This window comes from Bufo bufo, chromosome 1, assembly GCF_905171765.1.
Source record: "Bufo bufo chromosome 1, aBufBuf1.1, whole genome shotgun sequence".
Lineage (NCBI taxonomy): Eukaryota > Metazoa > Chordata > Amphibia > Anura > Bufonidae > Bufo > Bufo bufo.
Genome location: NC_053389.1, coordinates 593324779 through 593341079, shown reverse-complemented (window position 1 = coordinate 593341079; position 16301 = coordinate 593324779). Strand labels below are relative to the sequence as shown.

The 16301-nt window shown below is 40.8% G+C and overlaps 1 protein-coding gene across 2 annotated transcripts in view; it reads right to left on the bottom strand.

Annotated features, from left to right (window-relative positions):
- Window positions 1-220: 220 nt before the first annotated feature.
- Window positions 221-16301, bottom strand: part of CCDC136 (coiled-coil domain containing 136) — a 61619-nt gene continuing 45538 nt past the window's right edge. For both annotated transcript variants that reach the window (XM_040413493.1, XM_040413494.1), the window contains exon 9: window positions 221-921. In XM_040413493.1, the coding sequence (XP_040269427.1) occupies window positions 835-921 (87 nt within the window). In that variant the 3' untranslated portion in view covers window positions 221-834. The remainder of the gene's footprint in view (window positions 922-16301) is intronic.

The window sequence follows — 16301 nt, the reverse complement described above, 5'->3', positions numbered from 1 at the left end:
CGGACAGCAAAACGCTGCAGGCAGCGTTTTGTTGTCCGCCTCCAGAGCGGAATGGAGGCTGAACTGATGCATTCTGAGCGGATTCTTTTCCATTCAGAATGCATTAGGGCAAAACTGATCCGTTTTGGACCGCTTGTGAGAGCCCTGAACGGATCTCACAAACGGAAAGCCAAAACGCCAGTGTGAAAGTAGCCTTATAGCACTGCATTTCTACCACGACTGTACCAAGACATGAAAGATCTGAGCAGGTAAAGAAAATACAAGCATAGTCTATATGGAACAAGTGCCAGAGCTTTGCACCATTAGGACAGAGCACCCAGGGAACACAGAGCCTGTTGCTACTGCTAAAAGTATATGTACACAGAGATAGGCACCTGAAGAACTAGACTAATAAACTATAATGTATGACCACTCAAAAAAGCTAATATTCAAAAGTCTAATCTCTACTTCCTAAGTATATCATTGTTCATATTGCAGCACAATGGCCGGATGAATCAGTCGTGCAGAATGTGTAAACTAGTTTTATCCATGTGCTGGATTCTCTATGTACGTCATCATGCTGAGCTGAATGGTGAGCAGTGGGACTGACGGCGCGCACAATACGATAAGCATGGGTTAGAAACGCTCACTAGGGTTTGTCCACTGGCGTATTTCACAATATATAGAATGAATGCACTACGTACATAATACTGTATGTGCGGTAGATGCAGGAGGAATGCTGTGCTGAGCTCATAGTTATGTGTGGTGACCGTTTTGCAGTGTCAGTATGGCATCATCTAAATATGGCGCATGGTATAGTGTAGAAATGCTGTGCAGTGTCGGCGCAGTCCGCAATCAGTCAGGGCCTCTCCTCAAATTCGGACACAGTAATACCAAGGCTACAGCCCCCGCCAGGAGGAGGAGTGGATTCCAAAGAGCGGCCTAGGAAAAAAAAAGAAAGAAAGAAAGAATGGGACATAAGAAACAGACAGAGAAACGTTACTAAAGTTTTCCATTTACAAATGTGTCTACCCTTACGTTTCCATGAATTTCATTAAGATCTCCAATTTCCCATGAAACACATTCAATATTAGGCCTCATGCACACGACAGTTGTTTTTCTCAGCCTCCGTTCTGTTTTTTTTGCGGATAGGATGGGGACCCATTCATTTCAATGGGTCAGCAAAAAAATGCTGATAGTTCATCCGTTTGTGTTCCGCGTCCGTTGTCCGTGTTTCCCTTCAGCAAAAAAAATAGTGCATGTCCTACTTTTTTCACATTTTACGGACAAGAATAGGCATTTATTACAAAGGATCTGTGGAAAAAAACGGATCCTCCCAAAAAAACGGATGCCGCATCAGTTTTTTTGGGTGGACGCACAATTTGCAGACGCAAAAAACAACTGTCGTGTGCATGAGGCCTTAGACTGTGACATGCTAGCCAAAACCTTTTACAGGCCGCAATTGACATCACAACCACTGGGTGGCCACATACGTATAGACACATAGCATAGACATCTTGTGACAGAGTATTGCAGATCACAATTTTTTAAAATCAAAGTTGGTCGTCTTGAACGACACAATCTTGGGATATGTTGAAACAGAAGGATAGGTAAGGAAGGACACATCTGTATGTCCTTCTTTTTCATAAATCACCCTATAAATGTAAGTTTAGACTATTTTGGAAGTAAAAATATGGCATATTTGTAGAGTGTTATTGTCATTGTCTGTCAAATTTCCTGACCATACAATATAAGGTCAAATTCACATTGCATTCAATGTTTAGGTTCAGCAGAATTTCTTAAAAATGGCCACACATAATTGTATCTGGATGCCTATAAAACTGCATACACCCGCCATAAAAAAATGTATACTGCCTGGTACAGCGCGCAAAAGAACGTGGTGGGAACTGAGCAGAAAGAAGCCAATATACATTAGACACATTAGATATGTATGAGTAAAGACCAACTCTCCCCAAACTGAAGCTCTTGTGGGGTGGAAAGAAGAAATGGCATTTAGGAGTTTAAATGTCCCATGCTTGGTTCCAATGTCAGACCACAGTTTTTATTGCTATCTCCCCACTGAAATAAACCGACACGCTTAGCTATGCCAAGCATGCATGCTTACGGGGAGTCAGCGGATGCGTATGGTCATCTTTAGGCTGATACTGTGCATTACAGTCGCGTCCATGTAAAATTGCTGCTCTACATATAACGATGATAACTATGATATACAGGGAATATAAGACAGTACAAGGCCATATCTGTCTATTATTATTAAAATGGTAGCATTGTATTAATACATCATCAAATTATTTTACCATTTAAAATAAACTGAATTGAAATTGATCAATGTATTTGGTATCTACTGTTTTACTTTTTTTTTTTTTTACATGGAATTGATCAACAGTTTTTTTGTTTTTGTGATCTAGGAAACAGCACTTCAATGGAGAAAGCAGTTGCATCCAACTTCTTCATCAGACAGCCCCTTTAACTTCAGGACGCATAGCAGGACATTTCACGTGGGCCAACATTTCATCTCTTTGTTCTTATAGCTGTTCTGTACATGAGAGTCAGTACACTGACCACTTTTTCTTCAAAAACTTTGTTGTGTTTTCAGTGACTATATACAGTCAGGTCCATAAATATTGGGACATGGACACAATTCTAACATTTTTGGCTCTATACACCACTACAATGGATTTGAAATGAAACGAATAAGATGTGCTTTAACTGCAGACTATCAGCTTTAATTTGAGGATATTTACATCCAAATCAGGTGAACGGTGCAGGAATTATAACAGTTTGCATGTGTGCATCCCACTTGTTAAGTGACCAAAAGTAATGGGACATAATAATAATCATAAATCAAACTTTCACTTTTTAAAACTTTGCAAATCCTTTGCAGTCAATTACAGTCTGAAGTCTGGAACGCATAGACATCACCAGATGCTGGGTTTCATCCCAGTTTTGTGCCCATTCACAAGAAAGGTAGTAGGGAGGAATCGAGCAACTATAGACCAGTGAGTCTGACATCAATAGTAGGCAAATTAATGGAAACCCTATTAAAGGATAGGATTGTGGAACATCTAAAATCCCATGGATTGCAAGATGAAAAACAACATGGGTTTACTTCAGGGAGATCATGTCAAACAAATCTTATAGATTTTTTTGACTGGGTGACTAAAATAATAGACGGTGGAGGTGCAGTAGACATCGCATATCTAGATTTTAGTAAGGCTTTTGACACTGTCCCACATAGAAGACTTATCAATAAACTGCAGTCATTGAGCATGGACTCCCATATTGTTGAGTGGATTAGGCAGTGGCTGAGTGACAGACAGCAGAGGGTTGTAGTCAATGGAGAACATTCAAAACAAGGTCATGTTACCAGTGGGGTTCCACAGGGATCTGTACTGGGACCAATTTTGTTTAATATCTTCATAAGTGATATTGCAAAAGGCCTCGATGGTAAGGTTTGTCTTTTTGCTGATGACACAAAGATATGTAACAGGGTTGATGTTCCTGGAGGGAAACGCCAAATGGAAAAGGATTTAGGAAAACTAGAAGAATGGTCAGAACTCTGGCAACTGAAATTTAATGTGGATAAGTGCAAGATAATGCACCTGGGGCGTAAAAACCCAAGGGCAGAATATAGAATATTTGACACAGTCCTGACCTCAGTATCTGAGGAAAGGGATTAGGAGTAATTATTTCAGAAGACTTAAAGGTGGGAAGACAATGTAATAGAGCAGCACGAAATGCCAGCAGAATGCTTGGATGTATAGGGAGAGGTATAAGCAGTAGAAAGAGTGAAGTGCTTATGCCGCTGTACAGAACACTGGTGAGACCTCACTTGGAGTATTGTGCGCAGTACTGGAGGCCATATCTCCAGAAGGATATAGATACTCTAGAGAGAGTTCAGAGAAGAGCTACTAAACTAGTACATGGATTGCAGGATAAAACTTACCAGGAAAGGTTAAAGGACCTTAACATGTATAGCTTGGAAGAAAGAAGAGACAGAGGGGATATGATAGAAACTTTTAAATACATAAAGGGAATCAACTCGGTAAAGGAGGAGAGCATATTTAAAAGAAGAAAAACTACCACAAGAGGACACAGTTTTAAATTAGAGGGGCAAAGGTTTAAAAGTAATATAAGGAAGTATTACTTTACTGAGAGAGTAGTGGATGCATGGAATAGCGTTCCTGCAGAAGTGGTAGCTGCAAATACAGTGAAGGGGTTTAAGCATGCATGGGATAGGCATAAGGCTATCCTTCATATAAGATAGGGCCAGGGACTATTAATAGATTCAGATATATTGGGCAGACTAGATGGGCCAAATGGTTCTTATCTGCCGACACATTCTATGTTTCTATGATGCTCTGCCAGGCCTCTACTGCAACTGTCTTCAGTTCCTGCTTGTTCTTGGGGCATTTTCCCTTCAGTTTTGTCTTCAGCAAGTTAAATGCATGCTCAATCGGATTCAGGTCAGGTGATTGCATAACATTCCACTTCTTTCCCTTAAAAATCTCTTTGGTTGCTTTTGCAGTATGCTTTGGGTCATTGTCCATCTGCACTGTGAAGCGCCATCCAATGAGTTCTAAAGCATTTGGCTGAACATGAGCAGATAATATTGCCCGAAACACTTCAGAATTCATCCTGCTGCTTTTGTCAGCAGTCACATCATCAATAAATACAAGAAAACCAGTTCCATTGGCAGCCATACATGCCCACACCATGACACTACCACCACCATGCTTCACTGATAAGGTGGTATGCTTAGGATCATGAGCAGTTCCTTCCCTTTTCCATACTCTTCTCTTCCCATCACTCTGGTACAAGTTGATCTTGGTCTCAGTTGTCCATAGGATGTTGTTCCAGCCTGTGAAGGCTTTTTTAGATGTCGTTTGGCAAACTCTAATCTGGTCTTCCTGTTTTTGAAGCACACCAATGGTTTACATCTTGTGGTGAACCCTCTGTATTTACTCTGGTGAAGTCTTCTCTTGATTGTTGACTTTGACACACATACACCTACATCCTGGAGAGTTTTCTTGATCTGGCCAACTGTTGTGAAGGGTGTTTTCTTCACCAGGTAAAGAATTATTTGGTAATCCACCACAGTTGTTTTCTGTGGTCTTCCAGGTCCTTTGGTGTTGCTGAGCTCACCGGTGCGTTCCTTCTTTTTAATAATGTTCCAAACAGTAGTTTTGGCACGCCTAATGTTTTTGCTATCTCTCTGATGGGTTTGTTTTGTTTTTTCAGCCTAATGATGGCTTGCTTCACTGATAGTGACAGCTCTTTGGATCTCATCTTGAGAGTTGACAGCAACGGATTCCAAATGCAAATAGCACACTTGAAATGAACTCTGGACCTTTTATCTGCTCATTGTAATTGGGATAATGAGGGAATAACACACACCTGGCCATGGAACAGCTGAGAAGCCAATTGTCCCATTACTTTTGGTCCCTTAAAAAGTGGGAGGCACACATGCAAACTGTTGTAATTCCTACACTGTTCACCTGATTTGGATGTAAAAACCCTCAAATTAAAGCTGACAGTCTGCAGTTAAAGCACATCTTGTTCTTTTCATTTCAAATGCATTGTGGTGGTGTATAGAGCCAAAAATGTTAGAATTGTGTTGATGTCCCAATATTTATGGACCTGACTGTAGTTGTCCTGACTTAGCAAGATCTAATTCTTTATAAGGCCTCGTTCACATTTCCGTGTCAGCATCATTTCCGTGAAAAAAAAAAGCGTACGTGTTTCATCCGTGAAGATGTCCGTGAAGGATGTGGTTGGTCTATCCGCAGGGCCGTCTTTAACAAGGGGCAAAAGGGGCAGCTTCCCCGGGCCCAGTTGCTCTTGAGCCCTGCTGGCCACTGCCCCGAGTATCAGGCTATCAGCTACACAGGGGGGTGCTGCCATGCCTGCCTGCCGGCACTCCAGGCAGCGTACTGTGAGAGCTGTGATTTTCTAGGACCTTAGATGACATCATCACCATGTGACCAGTAACCTAGCAATATTACTGGTCACATGGTTAGAGGTCATCACAGGTCCTGTCTACCAGGAGTGTTACTGCAGGAGAAGTTTCCCATAATTGTGGAGCTTTTTTTGAGATTACATCAGGAAAAGGTGACAGGGGCTGTAATGCTAATATACTGTAAGCTACTCTATAGTGGGGTGCTATACTGCTCTACTGTATACTATGGGGTTGTTGTATACTGTATATTGTGGGGTGCTTTATACTGTGGGAGGCTGTATATTTTGGGGTGCTGTATACTGTATAGTTTGGGGTGCTGTATACTGTGAGGTGTGGTATTCTGTATAGTTTGGGGTGCTGTATACCATGAGGTGCTGTATATTGTGGAGTGCTATACTGCTGTACTGTATAGTGTGGGGGGCTATATAGTGTATAGTTTGGGGTGCTGTATACTGTGAGGTGCGATATTCTGTATATTTTGGGGTGCTGTATACCGTGAGGTGCTGTATACTGTGGGTGCTGTATATTGTGGAGTGCTATACTGTTGTACTGTATAGTGTGGGGGGCTGTATAGTGTAGGGTGCTGTATAGTGTATAGTTTGGGGTGCTGTATATTGTGGGGTGCTATACTGCTCTACTGTATACTGTGAGGTGTTGTATACTGTGGGGTGCTATACTGCATAGTGTGGGGTGCTGTATACTATAGGGTGCTACACTGCATACTGTGGGTTGCTGTATACTATAGGGTGCTATACTGCATACTCTGGGGTGCACTGTAACGCTAGGGTGAACCGAGCCCCGGTATCCTTCCTGCAGAGCGGTGCCCACATCCAGCCTGAGCCCAGCTGCCCAGAGCACTGATCCTGAGCCGCTGGAGTCTTCAGAACTGGAAGTATTTATATCACTGTACTCTACCAGGTGTGTGTGTTTTGTGGTGGAGGCCGTGATTGCATGCTAGGGTGTGGGAAGGCGGGATCCAGGGGGCCCAAGTAAATTTTTGCCCAGGGTCCAATCAATATTAAAGACGGCCCTGTCCATCCGTGTGTCATTCCTAATTCACTGACGTTGCTCAGCTGAAAATTAATTTCCAAAGAATCTCCTTAGTCTTCAGTGAAAAATGGACGCAACACGGACACAAAATGGATGTTTGTCAGTGATTTTCACAGACCCATAGACTTCAGTGGGCGTGCTTGGTCCGCATCACCCACGGTCAGTAAAAAAATACTGAAATGTGAACAGATACATTTAAATCAATGGGTACGTATGCTGTTCGCAGAAAATGCGGACAGCACACGTCAGTGAAAAACGGAAATGTGAACGAGGCCTTAAAGACATGTTTATAGAAAGAATTTGGTTTCCAACATACAAAACCCCTTTTTGGAAATGTTGCATTTTTTTACTTGGTAAAAGTTTCCTAGGTGTTCTTCATGGACACTACGTGCTTGCTGTCAGATTGCATTATCTATATTTAACAGACTGGATATAGTATTTTTTCCTGTTGGGGACTGCATATTCTTTATAATCCTACAACAATCGGGAAGCTATCTTCTGAATCTTGCTCTTATGGTATTCTTTGTCGCTAACAGTTCTGATGCCATTTTTAACCCATGCAGGCCCTTTGTCCTTGTGCCACCCTTTTTTACTGTACAGTACTTTGGGTGTTGTTTCATCTAGGAAGGAGCTCTTGGATTTTGAACCATTGCACCTACTGACTTCAATGGAAACTTGCACTACTCATGGCAATTATTGATGTGTCCATGTTGTTTAGATTCTCATAATTCTATTTTTCTTCTCATATAAGTTTTAAATAGGTTTAACAGCTTTTTTCTTTACTGTTCACATTTCAACCCCAGCCTACTATACGTGTGGAAAAAAAACATCACCTGTTCCCCGCCAGCTTCAGTCCCTGTCCTGTAAGCGTACAGACGGACGGAGTCACCTGCACTGCTACAGCCAATGACTGGCCTCAGCAGTGATGTGTACACAAGCAGCACATAACGCCTGGGTCACACGCCAATAACTGCAGTCACTCATTGACTGCTGCAATGCAAATTTATCCAGAGGTTTACAGATGGGGACCAGAAGAGGAGCCAGTGCGCATGGTTTTCTTCCTCATGTACAGCAGGCTGGGGTTGATTCTTAATTCGATGGCACAGCTCTTTATGTATATGTTTTCATTATATTGTTATTTCATTATTTACACATTTATTTAGCTCTTGCAATTGGTAATATAGTCAACATAAATGTGTATGATACTTTGTGCTTGTGTCAATACATGGAATGCATTCGAGGATCTTATGACTTGATATGTATGCAACTTGTGACATCCCACTTTGCTATATTGGGTGATTTATATTTATCTGTCAATTTGCCTTCTTTTTGCGACTGCATGACTAAGACCAACGTCAGATCCCTTGACATATAATGAGGCCCGCTGCCTTTCGTGATTTTATCTGGAAAAAATAGTGCATTACTAGAGCCTCCAACAAAGCTGTGAACGGAGCCTAAAGAGAGTCACTTTAGCAAGAAAGTATGGATAAGGGTTAAGGGAAACATTTTGCACAGTACAACTCTTGTTACTGATACTGCATGCAAAATAAATGTAAAATCGGATATGCAGAAAAAAAAAGGCATGCTATAACTAAGGGATCAAGCATACATACAACATGGGGGCTATTTACGGGTGAATGTACAATTTTGCTGTAGCCAGTATTTCTCTTGCAGTTTGAGGATATCTTGTCCAGAGATTCTGAATGCAAATTATAGCATCAATTTACACTTGTCCAAAGTATAACTAGTACTTCATGGACACTATTTATTCCAAGTGAAACATTTTCTCACATTTTCCTTTATTATATGCATATGCAATATTTTGTTTAGTTACCTCTTTTGTTATAATTGATTTCTACTTTTGCAGGTGACTATTCATATTGCATGGCTTTCTATGCTCCCTGTCATTTATATTGTCCAATCCTATGTTCCGCACCAGTTTTTACTTCTAGGTTGTTGCCTATATATTGGCATGAGGATACCATGGTCTGTTAGCTTGATGAAGAAGGTGGTCCACCTCCGAAACATGTCGCTCTGTATCCTCTTTGTTTTTATCAATGTATTTTATTTATTAAACTACCATTTTAGTGATCAGGACCCCAAAACCATTTTTATCCTTTTCATCATATTGTGATATCTCCTGTTTTGGAGTCCCGAGTGGTGGGAGCAGGGGTCACATCCATATGTCTAATCCACGTTTGAGCCTAAGTTAACGTGACTCACTCTGGTAAGCGTGACCATAACGCTGTGTTTATTTGAGTACCTATACAGTGCTTCACCGGGAAGACCCTGGGCACTCTGTTCTTCTTGTCTATCAGGGTTACGGGGGAGAGGCAGGGCAAGTGATGTGTGGAGGCTTAGTGCAGCCTTTTCATTGGCAGCAATGGCATCTCTTTGCTGGGGATCGGTGAGGTGGATTTTCACTGGTAGCACACCTCTCTTCATAAATGGTGCCAATCCAGTATTAATTGCCAAGTCAGAATACTGTACATAGTACGGTGCACATTATTCCAGGTTTTCCCCATTCTCTAAAAAGCCTCCAATTTTACATCTTCCAAGTGCCTTTTTCTCAGTATCTTTTTTCCCTTGGATACAGTTCCAAATTTGTTTTCTTCCAATATAAAATTCCTGGTATTTCTATTGTCTGATTTTTTCAATGACCTTCACCACATACGCCTGTTCTAATTTGCAGTACACACCTCCAAATATCCTTTACCTCAGAGGACAGTCCCCTTGTTTCCAATGTACAGCTCCCAATGTCACTGTAAGCTGCTGCTCACTTGCTCCACACAACCTATAAAGATACTTTTAAATGGGGTTTTCACATTATGCACATTTAATACCGATCCACAGGATTGGTAATAAATGTATGACCCTTATCGATCGCCAAAATGTGGGTCCCAACTCACTTGTATAATTGTGGTGAGGAGGCTGAATAAAGTAGCTGTCAAAACCGATGCTGCCAACAAAGCAGCTGAGTCTTCTAGTTTCGTCTTTTACAAATAACCAAAGGATATCGGACAGAATATACATTCTATTGTAATGTTCCTATAGTTTATGTACCAATACTTAAACTTTTCATTATTTAAAGAACTGTGAAAAACCGCACCATAGTTCCTTTTGTTTAAAATAATTAAACAATACTTATGCTAAATTTAGAGGCTCAAAACTAAGTCTGCAATTCCTGCGATATTCTGTTGACTGTCAGCTTCAATGTTGCAATGTAGACCTGTTTTTTATTTGAATTTCCACAAACATGAATGTATGGAATGCATGGAAACTCATACTCTTAATGATTAATAAAGCGGCTAAATGAATAGAAAATATAATCAAGGCCATGACAAGTCTAGAAATAATGATTTCTGCTTGAAGAAAAACTATTTAGCGCATCAAATATGCTTTCATTAAAGAATCTTCGATCTGCGGGAATTACAGCCTTGGGGGCCATTGACATTTAATCTGCCTTAGGGTCCATTCACACGTCCGTTTTGGTGTTCCGCATCCGTTCCGATTAAAAACGGAACGTTATGCGGATCCATTCATTTTCAATGGAATCCGCAAATAATCGGAGAGCACTCATGGTGCTCTCCGATTCCGTGATTCCGTTCCGTGGGTTCCGTTATTCGGATCCTGGAAAAAAAATATACCCTGTCCTACTATTTGTCCGATTTTGCGTTCCGTCATCCCATTCTAGTCAATGGATCCGTCAAAAAATCGGATGACATGCTAAAAGCATCCTCATGTCATCCAGATTTTCGGATCCGCAAAAAACAGGAACGTTTATCTGGAAAGGTAAAAATACTGACGTGTGAATGCACCCTTAATATGATCGTTCATCCTCATGCAGAGGGAATGATTGCTGAATGTAATAAATGCAGCTGTCACCGCCGCTCAACATAGTTTATAAGGCCAAAAAAAGACATTTGTCCATCCAGTTCAGCCTGTTATCCTGCAAGTTGATCCAGAGGAAGGCAAAAAAAAAAACTGTGAGTTTAGGGGGAAAATTTCCTTCCAGACTCCAATCAGGCAATGATTGTGCAATTATAGGAAACTAATGGTTTGGTCTCAATAGACCTTAGATTGTGAGCCCCATTGGGGGACAGCGTGATGCTAATGTCTGTAAAGAGCTGCGGAATATGTCAGCTCTATATAAGTGAGTATAATAATAATTGTTTTGTATTGGCCCATTTAAAGGGAATCTGTCGCCAGCTTTATGGTATCGTAACTAAGGCCTGTATTACACCAACAGATTATCTGACCAATTTCTGTCCAATCAGACCAATAGCTGGTGTGTATAACAAAAGATCTGTGTGTGTAATAGTCCATCTGACCAATGATTGGTCAGAAAATCTGGCAGATAGTCCGTTGGTGTAATACAGGCCTAAGGGCAACATGAACTAGTGACAGATCCCCTTAGCAAAATGCTGGGCCACTTTCTTTAATTGACCCAGATGTTTTTCCCAAATCTTATATTGAAGAGCTCTAGGGCGTAATGGTGAGTCCCGAATATTCATGACCTCACGGCTCTCATATGGAAAAAAAGTGTCAATCAGAGGCTGGGGGTGGGGAGAGCCGTGAGCTCATGAATATGGAGACCAATTAGCATGCGCTGGAGCTGATTTAAAAGTAAGGGGAGCAGAAAACTGGTGACTGGTGACCATTTGAGCCAGTTTGTGTTTTTTGTGACATACATACCATTGTAACACAGTTTCTCGGCAATATCTGGATTGTTAAATATCTGGATTCAAACACATTTCTCATTTCAAGCTTTTGAACGTTAGTATTTACACATATATGTGCCACTATTCAAGCCAGGTAAAATGAACATACTGTTGTATCTGGTAATCTGGGTCCACACATGGTCATAGATACATTTATCATTGACAGATCCAGCTTATTTTAGTAGCATCAGCTATTAATATTATGGATAGGACAATTCAGACACCAGATTGCCAGCAGATTTCACTGAAATTTAGCTAATTCTGCCAATAGTCTGTACAGTTGCAAGAAAAAGTATGTGGAATGATATTGATTTCTGCACAAATTGGTTATAAAATGTGATCTGATCTTCATCTAAGTCACAACAATAGACAATCACAGTCTGCTTAAACTAATAACACACAAAGAATTAAATGTTACCATGTTTTTATTGAACATACCATGTAAACATTCACAGTGCAGGTGGAAAAAGTATGTGAACCCTTGGATTTAATAACTGGTTGAACCTCCTTTGGCAGCAATAACTTCAACCAAACGTTTCCTGTAGTTGCAGATTAGACGTGCACAACGGTCAGGAGTAATTCTTGACCATTCCTCTTTACAGAACTGTTTCAGTTCAGCAATATTCTTGGGATGTCTGGTGTGAATCGCTTTCTTGAGGTCATGCCACAGCATCTCAATCGGGTTGAGGTCAGGACTCTGACTGGGCCACTCCAGAAGGCGTATTTTCTTCTGTTTAAGCCATTCTGTTGTTGATTTACTTTTATGCTTTGGGTCGTTGTCCTGTTGCAACACCCATCTTCTGTTGAGCTTCAGCTGGTGGACAGATGGCCTTAAGTTCTCCTGCAAAATGTCTTGATAAACTTGGGAATTCATTTTTCCTTCGATGATAGCAATCCGTCCAGGCCCTGACGCAGCAAAGCAGCCCCAAACCATGATGCCCCCACCACCATACTTCACAGTTGGGATGAGGTTAGGATGTTGGTGTTCTGTGCCTCTTTTTCTCCACACATAGTGTTGTGTGTTTCTTCCAAACAACTCAACTTTGGTTTCATCTGTCCATAGAATATTTTGCCAGTACTGCTGTGGAACATCCAGGTGCTCTTGTGCAAAATGTAAACGTGCAGCAAAATGTAAACGTGTTATTAGTTTAAGTAGACTATGATTGTCTATTGTTGTGACTTAGATGAAGATCAGATCACATTTTAGGACCAATTTGTGCAGAAATCCATATCATTCCAAAGGGTTCACATACTTTTTCTTGCAACTGTATATGGATATCTTATGTCTATAGCAGTTTAAAGGGAACCTGTCATGCTGAACACAGAGTCTGAGCTGAAGGCAGCATGTTATAGAGCAGGAGAAGCTGAGCAGACTGATATATAGTTTTATAGGAAATGATTCAATAAAACTTGTTTTATACATTTATATCTCTGCTCAGTCTGGACTTTGAAGTCTAGTAGGTGGTCCTATCAGTAACTGACAGCTATCTCTGTATACACAGTCATAGAGGGAAGGCTGTCAATCGCTGATAGGTCCGCCTCCTGGACTTCAAAGCCTAGAATAAGCAGGGATATAAATGTATAATATAGAAGTTTAACTAAACCTTTTCACACAAATGTATATATCAATCTGCTCAGCTCCTCCTGCTCTATAATATGCTGCCTGTGGGTTACATTGCATTTTCATGGTGACAGGTTCCCTTTAAGACAACTATACACCAGATAGAAATCAGAAGGAGACATGTTATCAAAATTTCTCAGTAGTGCATCTAAGGCTTTGGGCCTATAACCTGATGTAATGGTATCTTGGTATAGACAATTGTCTTCCAAAAGGTCTTCTTTGAGAACTTACAATAGATAAAGCTATTAAAAGGTCTTAATACATATGTATATGGCTGTTTAACTTACTCCTTAGTGACCGAACTGTTTTGTACCTTAGTGACCAAGCAATTTTTTTTATGCTTTCATCGTCACATTCCTGGAGCTATAACATTTGTATTTTCCCATCAATGTAGTCATATGAGGGACAAGTTGAATGACATCACTTTGGGGTATACTTAGCTCCTTTTGGGGGATGGGGGAAAAAACTGCATTATCACCACTGAGTTTCTATGAAATTTTTCAGGATAAATAACATTTTAACTTTATTCTCTGGGTCGGAGCTATGTGAGGACTTGATTTTTGCGGGACGACTTCTGGTTTTTATTGTATCATTTTGGGGTAGATAATGCTTTTTTTGATTGCTTTTTATTCAGTTCTTTAGGTGACAAATAAAAAAGCAAATTCTGGCATTATTTAAGTTGTTTACCGTACAGGATAAATTACATGATAATTATGTAGGTTAATAGGTCTGTATCAGTGCTTCTGCTGATCAGGGCCGTTAGCACAGGAGCGTGGCTCTTAATTGAGAGTCAAGCCTCAGCTACACTGGAGACCCGTGAGCCTGTGGTCTAGTGTAAGGCCCGTTAGTGCCCACCGTAAAAAGAAATATTGGTGCATATTAGTCACTAATGCATTAAGTAACTTAAACTGATTTAAAAGGAGTCTATTTGCTAACATACTGCTTTTAAAGCATGCCTAAACTTCCAGACGGCTTTTCAGAATAAACTATTGTGTGTACCATATTTAGCAGTTTTAACCTCTGCAGACTCCATTGTAGAGAGTGAGACTGACTGCTATGATGTCTCCCATAGACTACACATGGAGAAAACAGGAGATTCTACTCTGTAAGTCATTCACTCAATCACAAGCAACATGGAAGACTTTATAGAGAAGTACTGAACAGTATTGATGTGACTTAAGCACTTGCGTGAACTATATCTATTATCTGCTGGAACTTCTGTGTCTCTGTACTTCTGTGTCTCTGTCCTTCTGTGAGCTGTTCTCCCCCAGCAGCTGTAATCTGATCTTAATTTCACAGGAGTGAGTTTTCCGCATGGATGTGATGCATATAGCAAACGCATAGCATCTGGACTGAATCCTGACCCACTCATTTCAATCAGTATATGTACATTAGTGTAGTTTTTCACACATTATCTTTGAGTTCAGAAAAAATCACAGCATGTTCTGTATTATGCACTTTTCATGCAGCCCTCGCTCCACAAAAGTGAATCGGGCTTGGGTAAAAACGGAAGGCATAGAGATGCAATGCGTCTTTTACTGAGGGTTGCTAGGAGATGTTGATTGTTATTCTTCAGTTTTTCTTCACGCGTTTAAAAACGCATCAAAAACTGCATAAGCGCAGAAAAAACTAAAACACTGAAAGCAATTGCAGACAAAACTAATTCAACTTCCATGAAAAACCATTGGTTTTTTGCTTGTGTGAAAGAGGCCTTAGTGAGCTAACAGTCTGTACAGTCTCTTTTGGTATCTTAAGAAACTGTTTTTTATATTTTTCATGTACCGTAAAAGGCTGTTCTGTATTTCTCTTAAATTCCTTGGGAAAACAGATATCATTTAAAGACAGTATTTATACAGATTGTTAAGTCACTTGAAGATTGCATAGTGTCCCTATAAAAGAGTGATGGTTGTCTCAGATAACTTTGCGTGTGGATCGATGAATTGGAATATACAAAGTTTGATTACCAGGAATTACAGTTTTCTCTTATAAACTTTTGGATAAAATGTGTTTCTAGTAAATAGATAAGTAAGGCAGACTTTAACAAATGTAGCCATTGAAGTAATATCACTCCACCACAGCCTGCGGTGTGGGTGGAACCCCTGAAGTGTGTCCTTCATATGGTTGATGCATAAAGATGCAGCAAGCTGTTTACCCATCCAACACCCTCTCCTCCATTAAAGCCATATAAACTGTCTGAAAGGCTATAATGCAATACTACTGTAATTGATACCCCAGAAAGTAGTCTGACTGAATGCCTAAAGTAGCCTTTTATTCAATGGGCGGTGTATAGCGATGCTATAGGCAGTTTTAGGTTTTAGAGGCTAGAACCCACCTCTAAAACCGTCCAGAACAGCGCTATACACCGTCCATTTGTGCTGAAGACATCACCGGCCTCTCTGCTAGGCGGAAGTCTCCATCTAGCATACTCATGTGAAGCCCGGTACGTCATCGGCTTACAACAAACAGATCTTGCCCTGCGCAATGCAGCGCAAGGAAAGGGGAGCAATAAAATGCTCCAATGCTCTTATTCTACATGCTAAAGGAGTGAGGGGTGCTTATATACAGGTTCAGCCCTGAACCCGAACAACTCCTTTAAATAAATACATTCTTATTACCTGGGGAATTAAGAAAACACTTACATTGTGTCCATCAATTCCTAGGCTCCTCTTCTGCTATCCAAGATGGCCACATCACTTCTCAGAACGTCAAGTGTGTCCATGTCCAAGACACTACCTGCTACCCTAGGACTGGGCAGCACTACTCATGTGAACAGTGCTGGCCAATCCAAGAGGAGGACTACAGTCTTGGGCTACCAAAGCACTACGTGCATCAGAAGTCTGAGAACTGGTGCGGCCATCTTGGATGGCAGAAGATGAGCCCGAGAATTGGCGGATCTGCAACTAAAAAAAGATAAAAAGGAGAGTACCAAGTGTTCTGTTCACTCCCTAGT